Source organism: Dendrobates tinctorius, unplaced genomic scaffold (assembly GCF_039654945.1).
Source record: "Dendrobates tinctorius isolate UK_male_01 unplaced genomic scaffold, ASM3965494v1 ptg000086l, whole genome shotgun sequence".
Classification (NCBI taxonomy): Eukaryota; Metazoa; Chordata; class Amphibia; order Anura; family Dendrobatidae; genus Dendrobates; species Dendrobates tinctorius.
Genome location: NW_027361754.1, coordinates 64,917,018 through 64,938,158, shown reverse-complemented (window position 1 = coordinate 64,938,158; position 21,141 = coordinate 64,917,018). Strand labels below are relative to the sequence as shown.

Sequence of the window (21,141 nt, the reverse complement as noted above, 5' to 3'; positions counted from 1 at the left end):
TGTACCTGAAACCTTGCGAGGAGCACCTGGCTGTGACCGGTTTATGGTGAAATGATGTTCTTTCCACTTCCGGATTATGACTTCAACAGGGCTCACTGGAACCATCAATTGTTTAGAAATTCTTCTGTATGCTGAGGCTTAATTTTTCACAGTATGGTGTATACTTAGCGATACCAGTCTTCATACCCAAACAATGTTACTGACCAAAAAACACAAACAAAATTAATATCCAATATACTCAAAACCATATAAATAATCCACAGGGGTTTTTAGATTCTGTTCTATGAAGCAATTAAACAAAACTGGAACTTTTCGAGCCTATGGAGCGTTGGCATGTCTGAAGGAGGAGGAAGAATGAAGCATATGTTGAAACTAAACTGCCTGCCTCAAATGAAGCATAGCGGTGGCTTGGTGATGTTTCAAGTGAAGCATGATGGTGGCCGGTGATTTCTACATTTGAAGCGTAGCTGTGGATCGGTGATGCCTACTGTGAAGCATGGTCATGGCACAAAATGGGGCTGATTTGTTGCCACTATCACTTGAAACTTGCAGTGTGTCAAAGACAAGACGGACTCAAATCAATTATCAGGAAATCCTAAGAGAAAACGTCATAGCTTCCATGAGAAAGCTGGAGATTGAGTGTCATTGGACCTTCCAGCAGGATAGTGATCCCAAGCATAACTCACAGTCCATCAAGGTTTGGTTTTTGAAGATGTCTTGGAAGATTCTAGAGTAGTCATTATAGTCACCTGACTTAAACCCTATAGAATATATTAGCTGGGATTTGAAGGAAGTGGCTGCAGAACACAAAACCAAAAAACCTGGAGGCCATTGCCCATGAGAAATTCTCAGGACCGCTGCTAGAAGCTGGTGTCTGGCTAAGCATCACATTTGCAGCTGGTCATAGCAGCCAGATGTGCTCTACTAAGTAGAGGCGGTAAACAAGGAAATTAATTATTCTTAGACTGCACTAGTGTTATTTTGTGTTAATTTTGGAGAAACCATTTGTTATATTAGTTTTGTCGAGCTGCTTAAATTATTCTTGCTACAATTGTTTATTGTAAACATCAGAAACGTTGTCTATTTTGCGAATAAACCAAATTTGCATTGGGGGGCTCAATAATTTTAATGGAAACTGTAAGAACAGTTCTACAGAGGCCTGCAGTAACTAAATAGGGTTTGTTTTTAGTGTGTAACCAGGAAGTCCTGTAAATCTCTTTCCAATTTCACTTCACTTTCATTATAGATGCTATGAAAACATAAAATGCCAATCTGCTATTCTCATAAATCCTTATTACCGAGGAAAAGAGATGGAAAGAGACTTCAATAATAGCAGAATTTATGAAATTATTTTACACGGATTTCCAAATCTCCAACGCTTCCATGTTTTTCTTTTTGCCTTTCTCCTTATAATCTACCTGTTCATCATTTCTGGCAATGCTGTGATATTGCTTTTGATATGCAGAGAGTCCGCCCTACACTTCCCCATGTACTTCTTCATTGCAGCTTTATCCTGTTTGGAAATCGGCTATACGGCTGTCACAATTCCAAAAATGTTGGTTGATCTCTTGGATGATGAGAAGAAGATCTCTTTCAATGGATGCCTTGTTCAGGCTTATTTCCTACATGCTCTTGGAGCAGCTGAATGCTATGTCCTCACCATTATGGCGTGTGACCGATATTTGGCCATCTGTAAGCCACTAAGATACTCGGCTATTATGACTACTAACCTAAATGTGAATTTGATCTTCAGTTGTTTGATCGGAGGGATTTTTAGCCCAGTCATTGAAATAATTTTTATTTCTCTGCTTCCATTTTGTGGTCCAAACCGAATTGAGAATGTATTCTGCGACTTTCCCCCATTGATCTCGTTAGCATGCACAGATACAAGGTTTTATATAATGGTGGAATTCATCGTCAGCTCCTTTATCATCCTCTTGACTTCCGCTTTTGTTCTTTTCTCTTACATCAGGATAATACATATAATCTTAAAAATTAAGTCAAAAACTGGGCGCCAGAAAGCCTTCTCCACCTGTGGAGCGCATCTAATAATTGTAACCCTGTTTTTTGGCAGCATTTTATTCATGTACATTCGTGTCACAAAAAGTTACTCTGTATACTATGACAGGGTTGTGGGTCTCACCTATGCGGTCTTTACTCCACTTGCCAACCCCATCATCTACGGTCTGAGAAATCAGGAAATCAAAAGATTCCTATATAAGCATTTAAGGTGTAAGATCCATTTTTAGGCTCATTTTGTTTACAGTAGATTTATAGTAAAAATACAAAAACAATAAAACAATGACAAGTACATTGTTGTTAAGACAGTTCAACCTTCTGAATGATTTTAATACTTTAGTGTCATATGCGACTTTGGAGGTTATTAGTAGTGATGAGCGAACGTGCTTGCCACTACTTGTTGCTTGCCCGAGTATCACGGTACTCGGTGTACTCGGCGAGCGGCATTGAGCATTTCCGGGGTTACTCGGCGGGAACTCGGGTCTCCACCCAGCATTTTTGGCGGACTTTAGAGACCCAATCATGCTGCAGGGATTGTCTGTCAGGCAATGAAATGCCGCAGCCATCTTTGTTGTGGTCGTGCAGTGATTGGCTGGCCGCACAGCATCATCAGGGGTATAAGAGACCAGACGTCGCCCTGCTCGGCGCATTCAGCTCTGGATTGAGATAGTGTAGGGAGAGCGGCTGCCTTGATAGGGTGAGAATTGGGGATTTATTAGTGAGTGTGGGGTCTACCATCCTAAACAACTGAAATCCAGCTAAAGCAACAGTCCTAAGAACTAATTCTTGAGTATATACAGTAGGTTCCAGTGTAAGGTAGGCAGGGTAGTGGACGTTGCTCTATACACATCAGTGCAAGGCCTGCAGGCACGGTATGTGTGTATATAGATAATTGCATACATCAAGAGAGTCCATTCCTGTTAGGAATCTGGGTCCTTCTATGCCTATGCTGAGACCCAGATTCTCACATTTGTCTCCAGAGGCGAAGACCTTTTCCCCTGCTTCTGAGCATGCTCACGGGACGAGCTCTCATTGGAGTTCTGGAGTCAGGTGGTCAGGTCCTGCTCCTGATTTCATTGGTTCTGCTCTGGGCTCTGGAGATTTCCGGAAGGTCCCGTACGCTCTAAAAAGTGCGCATGGCTGTTCTGCCATGCGCTAGTATTTTCTATACTTGCTGCTGTGTGTTTGATGATAGATGCTTGGACTGGTGACGGACTCATTAAATATCCCCCTCCTTTTTTATTAAGAGTGTGTGAGTGATTGGGTCAGCCAGTAGCAGCGCTAGCGCCAGCGCGCTCAAGCTCCATCTGTTGCAGCAGCCAGCGTCTTGCTTTGCGCCTGCTATATTGCGCTCGCAGTCCATTTTGGCGTTCGCAGTTGCGACGCCGTGCACACCTCCAGTTACGGTAAGTCTGTTCGGTTGTAGTGACGTTACCAAACTACTCCGGTATCTGACTACCGTACGTGTGCCGCTGTGATCCTGTGCACTTAACAGGCTCAGCGTACCTTTTCTATTGTTTTCCTGTGCAGCTCTGTGTTCCTAAAACAGAGAATGCTTGGTTGCACTTGGGTGATTCAGAACCCTGTGCACACTACCGATTAAGTGTTCTGCCTCTCTAGCAGCGGTTTCCACACCTGCTGCATGGTGGACCCCGGGCGGCGAACACGCTTTATTTATATTTTTTTTAGCGTGTTCCGCCGTTCATAACAATTCCCTTCCTGTGTTCTGGTGCTGCTTCTGCTACCTGTAGGATATATTAGCTGTATATACCTAGCCCCAGGTATAATTGGAATACAGGCCACACATTTTTTGGTGTGGTATCTCCATGCAAGCTCATATCTGTGCATGCTCAAAGTTTGGCCAGTTAATGCCGGTTTTCTTTTTTTTGGTCTGGCTGTCACTGTAGTTGAATACAGCAGTATTTAGCCAATTAAAAAAAATACAGGCCACACATTTGTCATAGTGGTATCTCCGTGCCAGCTCATATCTGTGTGTGCTCAAAGTTTTGCCAATTTACGGCGGTTTTCTTTTTTTGGCCTGGCTGTCACTGTCGCTAAATACAGCAGTATTTAGCCAAAAAAAAATATCAGGGCACACGTTTGTCGTAGTGGTATCTCCATGGCGGCTCATATATGTGTGTGCTCAAAGTTTTGACAGTTTACGGCGGTTTTCTTATACTTATATACAGCACTAGGTGAATGTTTTTCCCAGCAATGTGCGCTCCTGAAGGATGATGATGGAACTTGATATTCAAATTCAAGAATGATTTTTATTTTTAATTCAAACTAGAACACAACCAGTTTTGACTTCTTAGGCTGGAGTCACACTGCCATATTTCTCATCTGAGAATCGCATCATAAAACTCGCACTGGCTGTCGGCTCTCCTGACCTGGGCTTGACATATGCATAGTAATCCATCATGCTGTCATGCTCAGGTCAGGAGAGATACCGGCCAGTCCGTTCAGTGCGATGCGATTAGGCTGGAGTCACACTAACCTGCGCAAAATACGGTCAGTATTTTACATGCGTAATACGGATGACAGACCCCTAAATAGTGCTCCGTATGTCATCCGTAATCAAGGTGTGGTCGCGTATTTTGCGCATGTCAGCATCCGTATGTAATCAGTATGGCATCCGTATGGCATCCGTATGGTGAGATTTTCTCGCAGGCTTGCAAAATGGACATATAATGGAGCCCTATGACAGTTTTAATAAAGAAATGAAAGAATAGATATAGACACATAGAATGCATATATATATATATATATATATATATATATATATGTATTCTATGTGTCTATATCTATTCTTTCGTTTCTTTATTAAACCTGTCAGTGTGAGTTTACTGTATAGCGCACTGAATTGCCGGCTTTTCTAAAAGACACCGGGTGCGTATTTCTCGCAAGTCACGTGTGGTCCGTGTGTAATCCGTATTTTTTGCGCACCCATAGACTTGCATTGGCGTATTACGGCCGTAGTACGCTGACAATCGCAGCATGCTGCGATTGGCACGGACAGTAGAATACGGTTGAGAAATATACGGCTGGTGCGAGGGACCCCATAGAGAATCATTGGTCCGTGTGTAATGCGTGCTTTTAGCGCCTCTCACTCGGCCGTATTCCTCGCCAGTGTGACCCCGGCCTTAGAGTCTTCCTCAGGTATAATGTCAAGCATATAAACAGATCTGTCTGAACACATTTTATAGCAGAACTCCCTGCATGTGGTTTTGGGTGGGGACTGAAAGGTCTGTTTTTCAGACACACCCAGATACTCAGATATGCAGGATTTTGCACTCTGAGGAATCTAACAAAATCCATATACCAAATGAATGTTATATAAAAAAAAAAAATTTCACATAAAAAAGACAATGAAAAAATATAAAAATATTTCAAACTAATTTTTCACACTAAAAGTTTTTTCTTTTCTGAAAACACTATATATATATAATAAAACTATATATAAAATTTCTTTAAAATGCTATTAAACATACTGAAGTGTGATTTAATACAAAAATATAAAATATAAAATCCTACAAACATGCACATTATAGAAAAATTTAAAACTCTTCCTTTTTTTTCTTTTTTATATTACGACTGTTTCCAAAAAACAGATGGAATATTTCGATATCTCATTCATACATGTATAACACTCGTATGCAATTTCATACCTGTCGATTTATTTAATTTGGATATCCTCTACAACATCATCTAATCCATCCGGGTATAATGTACCCAGATGGAAGATTCAATATGATTCTTTCCAGTTTAGCTTTTGTATCCTATTAGTACAAGTCTCAGGTATTTGCTCCAGTGGGTCACGGAAATATTGAATGTTTTATTATGCTTCAAACATAAGTTCCGGGATAAACTCTGTTTTAAAAAAAAAAACATTTTTAGTATTGCGTCTGTGGCCATTCATACGGGATCGTAAGGACTGAGTGGTCCGACCCACATATTGCAGACCACAGGCACAGGTGATAACATATATCACAAAATCACTATTACACGTTAATTTTTGCGTGATTGCTATGGTTTCACCCGTACTATACGACGTAATGTATTGAGTCATATGACTGATAATTTTACAGGTACAACATTTTCGGGAACCACATCGATAGATACTCAGTTTGAAAGCATCCGTTTTATTTATCCTAATTTTTTCTTCTTTCTTTATACATTCCCGTTCCTCAAGTTTGGTCATTCTGAGATTACTAGGGGCAATTATACCCTTCACCGTTTGGCCCCTACGAAAGGTAATATTGGGTCTATCTGGTAAAAGTTTTTTCTAAAATGTATCCTTTTTCAACAAGTACCAATATTTATTTAGCATACCATCGATAGAGAGCGTCGTCCTATGGATCGCCCCTATGAACAGAAACCCAAAGTAGCGAAAACAATAAACAACTGGCTTCAAGCCTTCTTCGTCCTGGGTTGTATCATGGGACAAAAACACCCTGAAGGTTGCTCAGAGATGTTCATTTATATCGACACTATTTATAATTCTTTTAAAGCCCATGGTGGGAGCGCGTGGTGGAATTACGATGAAGAATTTCGTCGTCGTCTAGCCATCCAGCCCCAGTTAGGATGGGGCGTCAAGGCCACAGACTCATGGCTCCACTTGATGATGGCTCAAAAGCAAAACCCCTTTCAGGCCATGGCCACTGGCCCCAGTGCCAACTCAGGGTCAGTGACTGTCCGCCGACCCGGGACGTGCTGGCTCTTCATTGAAGGGCATTGCCGTTTCTACGGATTATGTAAATACAAACACGAGTGCTCTGCTTGTGGAGGCCCCCACGTTTCAGCAAAATGCTCCTGTCTCCCATCCGAGCAATCAGCAATAAAACCTCCCGGTCCGCATTAGACCAAGGACCCCAGTGAGCGTACCCGCGATGGGACCTTGGCTCGACAGGTATCCCAATAAGAATGCAGCTTCCCAAATGCATTGTGGTTTTACCTTTTGGTTTCTTTATCCATTTCAATTTACCCCATACTCCTACTTTTTCTATGAACCTGAGGTCAGCCCATGATCTGCCCCACATTTTGTCTGAAAAAATTCAGAAAGAGGTGGATCAGGGGAGACTTCGTGGTTCTTTCTCTTCACCCCCCTTTTACAACCTGCGGATTTCCCCACTGGGTGTTGTCCCAAAAAATGATCCGGGAAAATGTCGTTTAATACACCATCTCTCCCACCCAAGAGGTTCATAGGTAAATGACGGCATCCCAGAGGAGGACTCCTCCGTCTCTCTTTCGTCCGAGCGGTTGTGCTAGTTAGGGACGCCGGCCCTGGGGTTTATCTGACATTATGTCAGCTTTTTGTCTTCTCCTGGTTCACCCTGATTGTCACCACCTTCTAGGCTGTTTTGTGGACGGGGCGTTCTATTACGATACGTGTCTGCCAATGGGATGCTCTATCTCATGACACTATTTTGAGTTGTTCAGCTCGTTCCTGGAGTGGGTCATTAAAATGGAGTCTGGTTTGCGTGCAGTTACACACTATCTTGATGATTTTTTCTTCGTCGGACCCCACGGTTTCGATTCCTGTCAAGCGATTTTGGAAAAGTTTTGTCAGATGATGGAGACATTTGGAGTTCCCCTATCCCTGGATAAAACGGTAGGACCAGTTACTACCTTATCCTTTCTAGGCATTGAGATTGATTCGGTGTCCATGACTTTCGTTTGCCATTAGACAAAATCGAAAAATTGTTAGGGCTGCTTAACGGTTTTGTTCTGTAAGAAAGGTCAACCTTTTACAAATGCAGTCCCTGTTGGGCTTCCTCGCTTTTCGCTTGCCGCATTATGCCGATTGGCAGGATTTTTTCTAGGCAATTATCCTTGGCCACTAGAGGAGTCAGGCTGCCTCATCATAGGATCAGAATCACACCTGCTCTTCATGATGATTTGATGGTCTGGAAACACTTCCTATTTAATTATAATGGCATGACCTGTTTTCAATCTCTTGAACAAACTATTCATTACATTTCTCTGTATTCTGATGTCGCCGTTTCCGTTGGTTTCAGCGTGATTTACGGTAACTCCTGGTGTGCCGAAAGATGGCTGGAATCTTGGTACCCCAGAAGTTGGGGAAAAAATACAACGCTGCTAGAGCTTTTTCCCATTGCTGTGGCCATTGCTCTATGGGGACCCATTCTGCGTAATAAACGCATTGTCTTTTGGATTGACAACATGACTGTCATCTTATCCATAAATAATTTGACTTCCTCATCCCTTCAGGTCATCAACTTGACTCGATTCATAGCCCTAAAATGCCTAACCTTCAATATATGCTTTAGGGCACGCCATGTTCCAGGTGTTCATAATTTGTTAGCTAATGCTCTCTGTTGTGAATTCACTTTCTGTCCTACCTCTGGTTACAGGTGAAGGTAGTGGAGCTGGTTGTATTGACAGAGGGGTCGCGAGTTCTCTTTCCGGGCTCCCTCTGGTGGTTACAGGAGGTAATGGAGCTGATCTAATTAACAGAGGCCTGCCACCTGATAATGAGGAGGATGATTGGACATTGGGAGTTTTTGACTGGATTTAAGACAGCCGACTCCCTCTATCCCTGCTGGTGATTTTTTCCTGCCTCCTGAGGTCTTAGTTTCCAGCTCAGTCCCTGCATGCTCAAGCTAAGTGTTCTTTTGCTATTGTTCACATTTGATTTGGTTTTGTCTATTTCAGCTTTGTGTGGTCAGCCAGCCCCGGCTGGGGCTGTGCTGAATTTCCATCCTTATGTTTCTGTTTGTGCTAGTTTGTTTTTGTCCCTTATTAGATTGGCCTCTCTTTGCTCTGCTTTCAGAATATACCAGAGTGCTGATATAGTGGGTGAAGTCTAGTGACTTCAGTATTTTTTCTATCAGACGTGTTGGGCATTTTTTGCAGGTTTTTTTTTGCATGATTGCAGACAGTGTCTTTCCTTTCCTGTCCTGTCTAGTTAGTTTGGGCCCCATCATTTGCTCAGCCTATTTTCCAACCTGCGTTTGTGTTTTCATCTTGTCTCACTGACAATATGTTTGGGGGCTATCTATTCCTTTGGGGTCTGCTCTGGGGCAGTTTAGATTTCCCCTTTCTTGCTTTAGGCTTATTTAGTTCTCCGGATGTGTCGAGGCATCTAGAATCATCGTAGGTACGCTCCACGGCTACTGCTAGTTGTGTGGATAGGATCAGGGGTCTGCAATCCGCTTAGTTACCAACCTCTCTGGTTTTCTGTGGTTTAGCTTGGTCTTCCTCCTCGGTGACCCAATCATAACAGAATCACCAGCCTAAACTGCAGATTTTAGGGTACTCAAATGCAGGAGAGAAATGTAAAAAAAAAAAAAAAAAAAAGAGAGAAAAAGAACGTGTCTGATTTTTTTTTTCTTTATATATATTTTTTCCTCTTTTTTTCTGGGGCCGTAGGAGCATTTTTTTTTTCTTTAATGGATATTAAGCAATTGTCTGATCGTGTTGAGCAGCTCGCTGCTGAAGTGCGGGGAATTTCCGCCTATCTCGCTCAATCACCTGCTGTTGAACCAAAAATCCCTACTCCTGATGTGTTTTCTGGGGATCGCTCTAAATTTTTGAATTTTAAGAATGATTGTAAACTATTTCTTGCCTTGAGGCCTAACTCATTGGGAAGCTCTGTGCAGCAGGTTAAAATTGTCATCTCCTTGATGCGCGGCGTTCCCCAGGATTGGGCTTTTTCTCTGACACCTGGAAATCCTATTCTGACTAATGTGGATGCATTTTTTCAAGCCTTGGGGTTGTTGTATGATGAACCTAATGCTATTGATCAAGCTGAGAAAACCCTATTGGCATTGAACCAGTGTCAGGATTCTGCAGAGTTATACTGGCAAAAATTCTGGAAGTGGGCGGTCCTTACTACATGGAATGACGGTGCCTTAGCAGCTCTCTTTCGGAAGGGTTTATCAGAAACCGTAAAAGATGTTATGGTGGGATTTCCTGTTCCCTCTGGTCTTGATGAGTCTATGTCATTAGCCATTCAAGTTGATTGGCGTTTACGTGAATGTAAAACTACACAAGAGGCGTTGCCGCCTTTTGAACAAACATCTGAACCCATGCAATGTAATAGGGTTTTGTCTAGGGCGCAACGTCAGGAGTTTAGAAGGCATAATAAGCTGTGTTTTTTCTGTGGAGATGCCTCTCATACTATTTCTGTCTGCCCTAAACGAGAGAAACGTTTTGCTCACACATTTGCTGTGGGCAGTGTACAACTTAAGTTCCTTTTGGCAATTACTCTGATCTGCTCCTTATCTACATTTTCCGCTAAGGCTTTTGTTGATTCAGGAGCAGCTTTGAATCTGATGGATTTGGACTTTGCTAAACGTTGTGGTTTTCCCATGATACCACTGCGGACTCCTATCTCTTTGAGGGGTATTGATGCTACTCCTTTGGCGGAGAATAAACCCCAGTTTTGGACCCAGGTGATAATGTGGGTCGCCCCGGACCACCAAGAAAATTGTAAATTTTTGGTGCTGCACAATTTGCATGATACTATTGTTCTGGGTTTTCCCTGGTTGCAAACTCATAATCCTGTTTTGGATTGGAAATCTGTGTCTGTGGTGAGTTGGGGTTGTCAGAATGTGGTACTAGCAGGTACGCAGGATGCAGTGTTGAGACGCGAGACGGCTTTTAGTTTTTGGTAACAACTTTTATAGGTTTATAGGTAACTATCCGCAGGGATAGTCTAAGCAACCGACCAAAATAACTGGAATTGTCCTCGCAGGGACTCAATACAAGCCAACACGGAAATCTAAGAACACGACTAAGTCCGGCAAAGCTGGTCACTATAGGGCCGCGGTATGGCCGACTACGGGTCCTTAGCTATATAGTGTCACTTAACTGGCTCGATGTCCCACGGTGTCCCGGACGATGGTTCTTCGGCGTATCAGCCGCTGGGCCCAGCCGCTGAAGATCTTTCATAGTCTTCGAGCGTTCCAACGCTCCGGTGAAGCAGGGGCACAACATGCCCTGGAGGAGTCCTTGGACAGATGGGCTGCAGCCCCCGGAGAGGGGCAAGCAGCGGTGATGCGGGGTGGCAGCTGGCAGGCCACCTGCGCAGCCAGCGACTGCAACGGAGGACCCACGGTGAGCAACGGCTCTTGCCGCGGACTGGAGCGGGACAGTGGCCGCCGACGGCACAGAACTAGCTGCGGCCACGGGTAGAAGCGGGGCAGCTGCGGGCTGAAGTGAGGCGGAAGCGGCCGCTGGTGTCCGTGGGCAGGCCACAGCTGCGGGCAGGAGCGAGGCGGCAAAGGCCGTGAGTGACCACGGGCAGGCCGCAGCCGCGGGCTGGAGGAAGGCGGCAGCGACCGCTGGTTGACGCGGGGCAGCGGTTCTTGGACGGTCGTCTCGGCGCCGTCCCACTGATGTCCAGGGGGAGTACCTCTCCTGTCTCTGGCCTCCTTCCTGGCTCCGGTGAGTCGCTCTGGCTCTCAGTCGCTCCCACGGTCTCCTGCTCCATCTGTCTGGTTCTGACTCACTGTGACTAGCGTTCTCCTCCCTTCTTATATTGGCTCCCCCCCCTGCTCACCTGTCAGTCTCCACGGTCCGTCCCTGAACTCTGTCCCCCGGAAACAGTTTCCCCCGGAACCCAGGTGACGGTCCCCTTGGTTCCGACCCGGACACTCGGCGGGACCCTCTCTCCCACAAGTGTGTTCTTGACACTCCTGTTTTCTCCACCTCTCCCCAGTCTCATGATATTCCAGATTATTTGGCTGATTTTTCTGATGTATTTAGTGAGAGTAAGTCTGCGTCTTTGCCTCCTCATAGGAGTTATGACTGTGCAATTGAGTTAATGCCCGGGTGTAAATTTCCCAAGGGTCGGCTTTTCAACTTATCTGTACCTGAACATGATGCTATGCGATCTTATATCAAGGAGTCGTTGGAGAAGGGTCATATTAGGCCATGCTCTTCACCTTTAGGTGCTGTTTTTTTTGTGACCAAGAAAGATGGTTCATTAAGGCCTTGTATTGACTATCGTTCCCTTAACAAAGTCACTGTTAAAAATCAGTACCCGTTACCCCTGATTTCTGATTTATTTTCCAGAGTTAAAAGTGCCTGCTGGTTTACCAAGCTTGACCTCAGGGGGGCGTATAATCTTATTCGCATCAAGCACGGGGATGAATGGAAGACGGCGTTTAATACCCCGGAGGGACATTTTGAGTACCTGGTGATGCCTTTTGGGCTCACTAATGCCCCTTCTGTCTTCCCATCCTTTATGAATGATATTTTCCAGGACTTTGTGGATAAGTTTTTGATCATCTATCTGGATGATATCTTGATCTTTTCCAGTGATTGGGATTCTCATGTGGAACATGTCCGGACTGTGTTCCGGATTTTGAGGGAAAATTCCCTGTATGTTAAGGGATCGAAATGCCTTTTTGGTGTACAGAGGATTTCATTTTTGGGATTTATTTTGTCTCCGTCGGCTATTGAAATGGGCCCGGCCAAGGTACAGGCCATTTATGATTGGGTTCAGCCCACTTCTTTGAAGGCTCTTCAGAAGTTTTTGGGTTTTGCTAATTTCTATTGTAAATTTATAGGTAATTTTTCTGGTATTGTCAAACCACTGACTGATCTGACCAAAAAGGGCACTGATGTGGTGAATTGGTCTCCAGAGGCAGTCTTGGCATTGCAGGAGCTTAAGCGGAGATTCACTTCTGCTCCGGTTCTACGGCAACCTGATGTCTCACTTCCATTTCAGGTGGAGGTAGATGCTTCTGAGATTGATGCAGGAGCTGTTTTGTCCTAAAAAGATCCGGTGACTTCTAAAATGAATCCCTGTGCCTTCTTTTCTTGAAAATTCTTCCAATCTCAACTTAACTATGACGTGGGGAATCAGGAATTGTTGGCCATGAAATGGGCATTTGAAGAGTGGAGACATTGGTTGGAGGGAGCTAGACATCAAGTTGTGGTCCTCACCGACCACAAGAATTTGATTTATCTTGAATCAGCCAAACGCATGAATCCTAGACAGGCTAGGTGGGCCATGTTTTTCACGCGTTTTAATTTTGTGGTCTCTTTTCTTCCGGGCACTAAGAATGTTAAGGCGGATGCCCTTTCTAGGAGTTTCTTTGCGGATTCTCTTATTGTGACCGAGCCTACTGCCATTCTAGGTGAGGGGGTAGTTCTTTCCGCCATCTCGCCCGATTTGAGATGTGCCCTGGAAGAATTTCAGGAGGACAAACCTGAGTGTTGCCCTTTGGGAAAATTGTATGTTCCTGACCAGTGGAGTAATAGAGTAATGTCTGAAATTCATTGCTCCGAGTTGGCTGGTCATCCAGGTATTTTTGGTACCAGAGATTGGGTGAGTCGGTCTTTTTGGTGGCCTGCCTTATCTCGTGATGTCAGGAATTTTGTGCAGTCCTATGGGACTTGTTCTCGGTCTAAACCCTGTTCTCGTTCTAGTGGGTTGTTGATGCCCCTGCCGGTGCCCAAGAGGCCATGGACCCATATCTCAATGGATTTTATTTCTGATCTTCCTGTCTCTCAGAGAATGACTGTTATCTGGGTGATTTGTGATAGATTTTCTAAGATGATCCATCTTGTACCACTCCCAAATTTGCCATCTTCTTCAGAGTTGGTGCTCTTGTTTTTACAACAGGTGGTTCGGTTGCATGGGATTTCTGAGATGATTGTGTCGGACAGAGGAGTCCAGTTTGTTTCCAGATTTTGGAGAACTTTTTGTTCCAATCTGGGAATTCAGTTATCTTTCTCCTCTGCGTTTCATCCTCAGACCAATGGGCAGACTAAGAGAACAAACCAGACTTTGGAGTCCTATTTGAGATGTTTTATATCTGCTGATCAGGATGACTGGGTTTCATTTTTGCCCTTGGCCGAATTCGCGCTAAACAATAGGGCTAGTTCTGCCACTTTGATGTCGCCCTTTTTCTGTAACTTTGGGTTTCATCCTCGATTTTCTTCAGGGCAAGTGGAATCTTCGACCTGCCCAAGTGTGGACACTGTGGTAGAGAGAATGCAGCAGATTTGGGACCAAGTGGTGGATATGTTGGCCCTCTCTCAGGAAAAAGCTCAACGGTTTTCCAACCGGCATAGGACCATTGGTCCCCGGTTTAAAGTGGGTTATATGGTTTGGTTGTCGTCAAAGAATATTCCCATGAAGGTTGCGTCTCCAAAGTTCAAGCCAAGATTCATTGGACCTTATAAGATTTTGGAGAATCTTAATCCTGTTTCTTTACGATTGGCTCTTCCAGTTACGTTTAAGATCCATAACGTGCTTCATAAATCTCTGTTGAACAGGTTTGTGGAGCCAGTAGTTGGCGGCACCTCCTGACCCTGTATTGGTTAAAGGCAATGTGGAATATGAGGTAGAGAAAATATTGGATTCTCGTTTGGCTAGACCAGTACTTGGTCAAATGGAAGGGTTATGGCCAGGAGGATAATTCTTGGGTCTCTGCTTCTGACATTCATGCTGATAGATTGATTCGTGCTTTTCACTGGGCCCATCCTGATCGGCCTGGTGACGTGGATGAGGGTTCGGTGACCCCTCCTCAAGGGAGAGTACTGTTGTGAATTCACTTTCTGGCCTACCTCTGGTTACTGGTGAAGGTAGTGGAGCTGGTTGTATTGACAGTGGTCGCGAGTTCTCTTTCCGGACTCCCTCTGGTGGTTACAGGAGGTAATGGAGCTGATCTAATTAACAGAGGCCTGCCACCTGATAATGAGGAGGACGATTGGACATTGGGAGTTTCTGACTGGATTTAAGATAGCCGACTCCCTCTATCCCTGCTGTTGATTTTTTCCTGCCTCCTGAGGTCTTAGTTTCCAGCTCAGTCCCTGCATGCCCAAGCTAAGTGTTCATTTGCTATTGTTCACATTTGATTTGGTTTTGTCTATTTCAGTTTTGTGTGGTCAGCCAGCCCCGGCTGGGGCTGTGCTGAATTTTCATCCTTATGTTCCTGTTTGTGCTAGTTTGTTTTTGTCCCTTATTAGATTGGCCTCTCTTTGCTCTGCTTTCAGAATATACCAGAGTGCTGATATAGTAGGCGAAGTCTAGTGACTTCAGTATTTTTTCTCTCAGACGTGTTGGGCATTTTTTGCAGGGTTTTTTCTGTGATTGCAGACAGTGTCTTTCCTTTCCTGTCCTGTCTAGTTAGTTTGGACCCCATCGTTTGCTCAGCCTATTTTCCAACCTGCGTTTGTGTTTTCATCTTGTCTCACCGACAATATATGTTTGGGGGCTATCTATTCCTTTGGGGTCTGCTCTGGGGCAGTTTAGATTTCTTCTTTCTTGCTTTAGGCTTATTTAGTTCTCCGGCTGTGTCGAGGCGTCTAGAATCATCGTAGGTATGCTCCATGGCTACTGCTAGTTGTGTGGATAGGATCAGGGGTCTGCAATCTGCTTAGTTACCAACCTCTCTGGTTTTCTGTGGCTAAAGCTTGGTCTTGCTTTCCTCCTCGGTGACCCAATTATAACAGCTCTCTCGCTTTGATTTCCAGATGTTCCGGGAGTTGTGTCCCACCGCGGATCGGGAAGGCCAGTGTTGGCCGGACTACATGTGGGAAGTGGTAGAGAACAGCTCATGCCGCTGGTCAGAAATTCCCTAGCTCCATCCACGTGGGCTGCTTACGGTAAGGCTTGGAATGAGTGGTGAGCGTTTCAAGGGTCAGACCCTTCAAGTCATCCGACACAATTCGCTTAGAGGTGACGGGTTCTTACTTGTATAGCTTATTCAGTTCTGGCCTGTCCAGTGTGGTTGCTCAGCATCACCTCTCCGGGATTGCTTTCCATTTTAGGCTCCGCGGATGGACTGATATTACCAAATCCTTTATTATTCACCAGGCCATTCGTGGATGGAGACTGGGGCACACTTGTGGTGAAAAGAGACGCCCAATTTCTTTTTCTCTTCTAAGGCACATTATTGATAATTCTTCCTCCATTTGCTCCTCCCCTTACGAGGTGACCCTCCTCTCCGCCACTTTTGGTCTGGCATTTTTTGGTGCACATCGCATCGTGTTAGTGAGTTGGTTCCCAGTTCCGCTAAGAAACCTGGTGGTTTGCAGGATGATGATGTAGCAATATGTAATGGGTGCCTGTGGATCAGGGCCGGACTGGGACTAAAATTCAGCCCTGGCATTTGAAGTTACACAGGCCCACTAGTCACATGGTGACTATATAATATTTTTGTACAGTTGTAGGTTACAAGCAGTGAGAGGAGATTAACACGACTATATAACATGTAGTCACAGCTGTGTCCAGTATTTCAGCTCAGTCCTATTTATTGCTTTTAGGTACAGTACTCCTCCCAAAGCTCTGTCCCCTTTTGTACACACGGTGACAGAATTCCTGGCAGAACTGCTATCCATTGGGCAACCAGACCCCCTGGTCATAGCTGCCCCTATCATACCTCCCAACTTTTGAGGAAGGGTAAGAGGGACAAAGATTGCGGTGCCACACCCGGCCACACCCATTCCGCAACTAGTCACACCCATGTCTACGCCTAATCGCACCCATTTAGCACTGCTGATCACACTGACTTGTACTGAGGGCACAGTGGCTGGCATTATGGGCACACTGACTGGCACTAAGGAAGAGAGAAAACAGAGAGAGAGAGAGAAAAAAGAAAAAAGAGAGAAAGAGGGGAAAAAAGAAAGAAAGAACAGAGAGAGACAGTGAAAGAACAGAGAAAGAAAGAGGGGAAAGAAAGAATAGAGAGAGAAAGAAAGAGGGGAAAGAAAGAACAGAGAGAGACAGAGAAAGAATAGAGAGAGAAAGAAGTAAAGAAAAGAAAGAACAGAAAGAAAGAAAGAAAGAAAGAAAGAGAGGAAAGAAAAAGAAAGAAAGAAAGAGGGGAAAGAAAGAACAGAGAGAGAAAGAAAAAAGAAAGATTAGAGAGAGAAAAAGAACAGAGAGAGAGAAAGAAAATGAGGGAAAGACAGAACAGAGAATGAGAAAGAACAGAGAAAGAAAGAAAAAGAGAGAAAGAAATAAAGAAAGATTCTATAAAGATACTATAGCAGACCGGCTCCCATTGTAGTGCCCACCTGAGCCTCCCGATGCAGGACATATCATGATCCGCTCACATGGCCGGCATCCCCGATTTCAAGGCGATCCTGCTGTCTGCGCTGTCGGAGGAGGACACGGTGATGGATCTGAAGCATTCCTGGTTCTGTTACAATCTCCTCAAGAAATTATCTCATTTCCGGTCAGCTTCAAGCACATCACTTCAGGTGGAACATCACGTGTGTGTTTTAAAATGCTCCTCGGGGCTCTGCCGTGTACTCCTGTGTCCGTGGGAAAAGCCAGCTTTGTATTCTTCGTACACACTTGGCTCCGCTCCGTACATCCCGTACACATATGGCTCCGCTCCGTATACCCCAAACACACGCGGCTCCGCTCCGTACACCAAGTACACACGCGGCTCCGCTCCGTACACCTTGTACACGCGGCTCTGTTCCGTACACCTCATACACACACGGCTCCTCTCCATACACTTCGTACACACGCGGCTCCGCTCCGTACACCTCGTACACACAGCTCCGCTCCGTACACCTCGTACTCACGCGTCTCCGCTCCGTACACCTCGTATACACGGCTCCGCTTCGTACACCTCATGCATGCGGCTCCGCTCCATACACCTCGTGCACGCGGCTCTGTTCCGTACACCTCGTACACGCGGCTCCGCAACGTACACCTCGTACACACACGGCTCTGCTCCATACACCTCGTACACACACGGCTCCGCTCCATACACCTCGTACACACACGGCTCCGCTCCGTACACCTCGTACACACACGGCTCCGCTCCGTACACCTCGTACACGCGGCTCTGCTCCGTACACCTCGTGCACGCGGCTCTGTTCCGTACACTTCGTACACACACGGCTCCGCTCCATACACCTCGTACACACACGGCTCTGCTCCATACACCTCATACACACACGGCTCCGCTCAGTACACCCCATACACATACAGCCCTGCTACATCTACCCTGTAAACCCCTCCTGACCCCACACATACTTATCTCATCCAGCACCATGACAACAGCCAACAGCACAGCAGAGTCTTGCAGACACCAAGAGGCAAGGCTGTGCGCACAGGACCTGTGATGAGGTCACAGGAGGGGCGGAGTCAGGGGTCACATGATCAGGGGTCTGGACAAAGGCTCCTGATCATGTGACCCCCTGACTCCTCCCCTCATGTGACCTCATCACAGGTCCTGCGAACAGAGAAGGCAAGTGACACTGAGTGGCTGCGGGGGCGGGGGGGTCTCATGCTATTGCGAGGATGGGGTGTGTGGGGGGAGGCGTGGTGGCTTATCTCCCTGCAGTGCAGGAGGAACTTGGAAACTCACCACCGTGCCCACAGAGGGCCGGCGGCAGGAGCCACAGTGGCCGCAGCCGCTGGCAAGCGGCCAGATGATCGGGCGCTGCCGCCCGCAGCCCACATGACAGCGGCCCAGCGGGAAAATGCCCGGTTGGTTATATTGCCAATCCGGGCCTGCTGTGGATACGCATACATCAGTCAAAAACTAATCCATTCAGTTTACGCACCTGGCTCCTGATTTTTTCTATAAAAGGACCGGTTTACCCTTTTCAATTGATCAGTCAATACATGACGATTCGTAGCTCCAGCGTTTCTTTTTTTTGCCCATGAGGATGGTACCCCTCTCACAAGTTTTCAATTCCTTTCAATTCTGAGGAGAATTATATGCTAGGGATGAGCGAGCATATTCGTGGGTATTCGGTGCTCGGCGACTAATGCGGTACTCGCGTTACTCGGTATATCGTGAGTATTTTACTACTCGCCATGCACTATTCGGTTCTCCTGCCCAGCAGTTGCCAATCACAGTAATGCCGCACCCTTTTTGGTTGTGGGTGGCATTACTGTGATTGGGTGGCCACCCAGCATCCTATGAGTCATCATAGCCTGGCACTAAGCCCTGCCGCTGCCATTTTCTGCACATTGCATGCAGAACACAGCTAGTGTAGGGAGAGTATGAGCAGCTGCTAGGGAGAGTTGTGTTTTTTGGTGCAAATCATCCAGAAATCCTTTGTGAAACCCAAAAGCTCTTTTTAGAGCTGAAAGTATAAGGTCAGGGACTAAGTAGTGACCGTTTTCCCAGCTTTTTTTGAGGTCACATTTACCCCTGCAGGGCAGTTTTTTTGTGCTGTTGCGGTGCTGTGTTCACAGTGAATAGTACGCACGCACGGTACTGCACAACTGACACGCAGCCAGCACCGCTGTCTTGTGTGGTGTCTGGGGTGCATGCTCTTGCCTTAAACCTCAGGGCAGTTTTTTGTGCTGTTGCGGTGCTGTGTTCACAGCGAATAGTACGCATGCACGGTACTGCACAACTGACACGCAGCCAGCAACCCCAGTGCAATTTTTTAGTGGCATGTTATGATGAGTCACCGAAGGAGGAAAAAGAAAAATACCAGCTAAGTCCAGAAAAACCAGAGAGGTTGGCAGTTATCGGATTGCAGACCCCTGAACCTATCCACAACAACTAGCAGTAGCCGTGGGGGGTTCCCACGGTGCCCTAGACCCCTCGATCACAGCCGGAGAGCTACATAGCCTAAAGACAGAAAGGGGAAAAACTATACTGCCCCAGAGCAGACCCCAAAGCAATAGGCAGCCCCCAACATATAATGACGGTGAAGCAAGATGAAAACACTAACACAGATAGAAAGATAGGTTGAGCAAATGATGGGGCCCAAGCTAACTACATAGGACAGGATAGGAAAGCTGCTGTCTGCCATCCTGCAAAAACCCTATCAAAATGAGCCAACCGACTGATAGGAAAAACAGGCCCTGAAGTCGCTAGGCTTCGAAAGACTATATCAGCACTCAGGTATATTCTGAAGACAGAGCAAAAGATCAACAGATCAGAGACAAAAATAAAATTCAGCTCACCCCCGGCCGGGGATGGCAGAACTCCCAAAAAACAAGGCAAAACAATAATAAAACTGAAGAGTACAAAGCAGAGCAGAAAAACTTAGCTTTGAGACGCAGGAATCAGACTGGTCTCCAAGAATCCAGCAGGAAAATCACCAGCCAGGAAGAAGGGCGTCGGCAGCCTTATATCCAGTCCTCAATTCCAGCCACCCAGTTATCATCTAGCTGCCCAGGTGTTTGGTAATCAGTCTCACTACCTTCCTTCACCAGAGGAGGGAGTTCATTAGACCTCAATGGTGAAGGGAAAAATGAACTCACAACAGTACCTCCCCCTTGATGAGGGGTCACCGAACCCTCATCCATGCCACCAGGGCGATCCGGGTGAGCCCGATGAAAGGCACGCACCAATCTTTCGCCATGAATATCAGAGGCAGAGACCCAGGAATTATCCTCCTGACCATAACCCTTCCACTTAACCAAATACTGGAGTCTCCGTCTAGCCAGACAGGAATCCAGTATCTTCTCTACCTCATATTCCATGTTACCTTCAACCAATATAGGGTCAGGAGGTGCCACCACAGGAACTACTGGTTCAACAAACCTCTTCAACAAGGACTTATGTAACACATTATGAATTTTAAATGTGACAGGAAGAGCCAACCGAAAAGAGACCGGATTAATAATCTCCAAAATCTTGTAAGGTCCAATAAATCTAGGCTTAAACTTAGGAGAAGCCACCTTCACAGCGATATTTTTTGATGACAACCAAACCATATCACCCACCTTAAACTGGGGACCAACGCCGGTTGGAAAACCGCTGGGCCTTTTCCTGGGAGAGAGACAACTTATCCACTACTTGGTCCCAGATCTGGTGCATTCTCTCCACCACAGTGTCAACACCTGGGCAGGCAGAAGGCTCCACCTGCCCTGAAGAAAATCGAGGGTGAAAACCAAAGTTACAAAAAAAAGGTGACATCAAAGTGGCAGAACTAGCTCTATTATTTAAAGCAAATTCGGCCAAGGGCAAAAATGAAACCCAATCATCCTGATCGGCAGAAATAAAACATCTCAAATACGACTCCAAAGTCTGGTTTGTTCTCTCCGTCTGCCCATTGGTCTGAGGGTGAAATGCAGAGGAGAAGGACAACTGAATTCCCAGCTTGGAACAGAAAGTCCTCCAAAATCTAGACACAAACTGAACTCCTCTGTCAGATACAATGTTCTCAGGAATCCCGTGCAAGCGAACCACCTGTTGCAAAAACAAGGGC

General features: G+C 45.7%; 1 protein-coding gene across 1 annotated transcript; it reads left to right on the top strand.

The window, feature by feature from the left end:
* Window positions 1-1,310: 1,310 nt before the first annotated feature.
* Window positions 1,311-2,249, top strand: LOC141098084 (olfactory receptor 6N1-like). Its single transcript, XM_073585659.1, has one exon. The coding sequence runs from the start codon at window positions 1,311-1,313 to the stop codon at window positions 2,247-2,249; it is 939 nt and encodes a 312-aa protein (XP_073441760.1).
* Window positions 2,250-21,141: the final 18,892 nt, after the last annotated feature.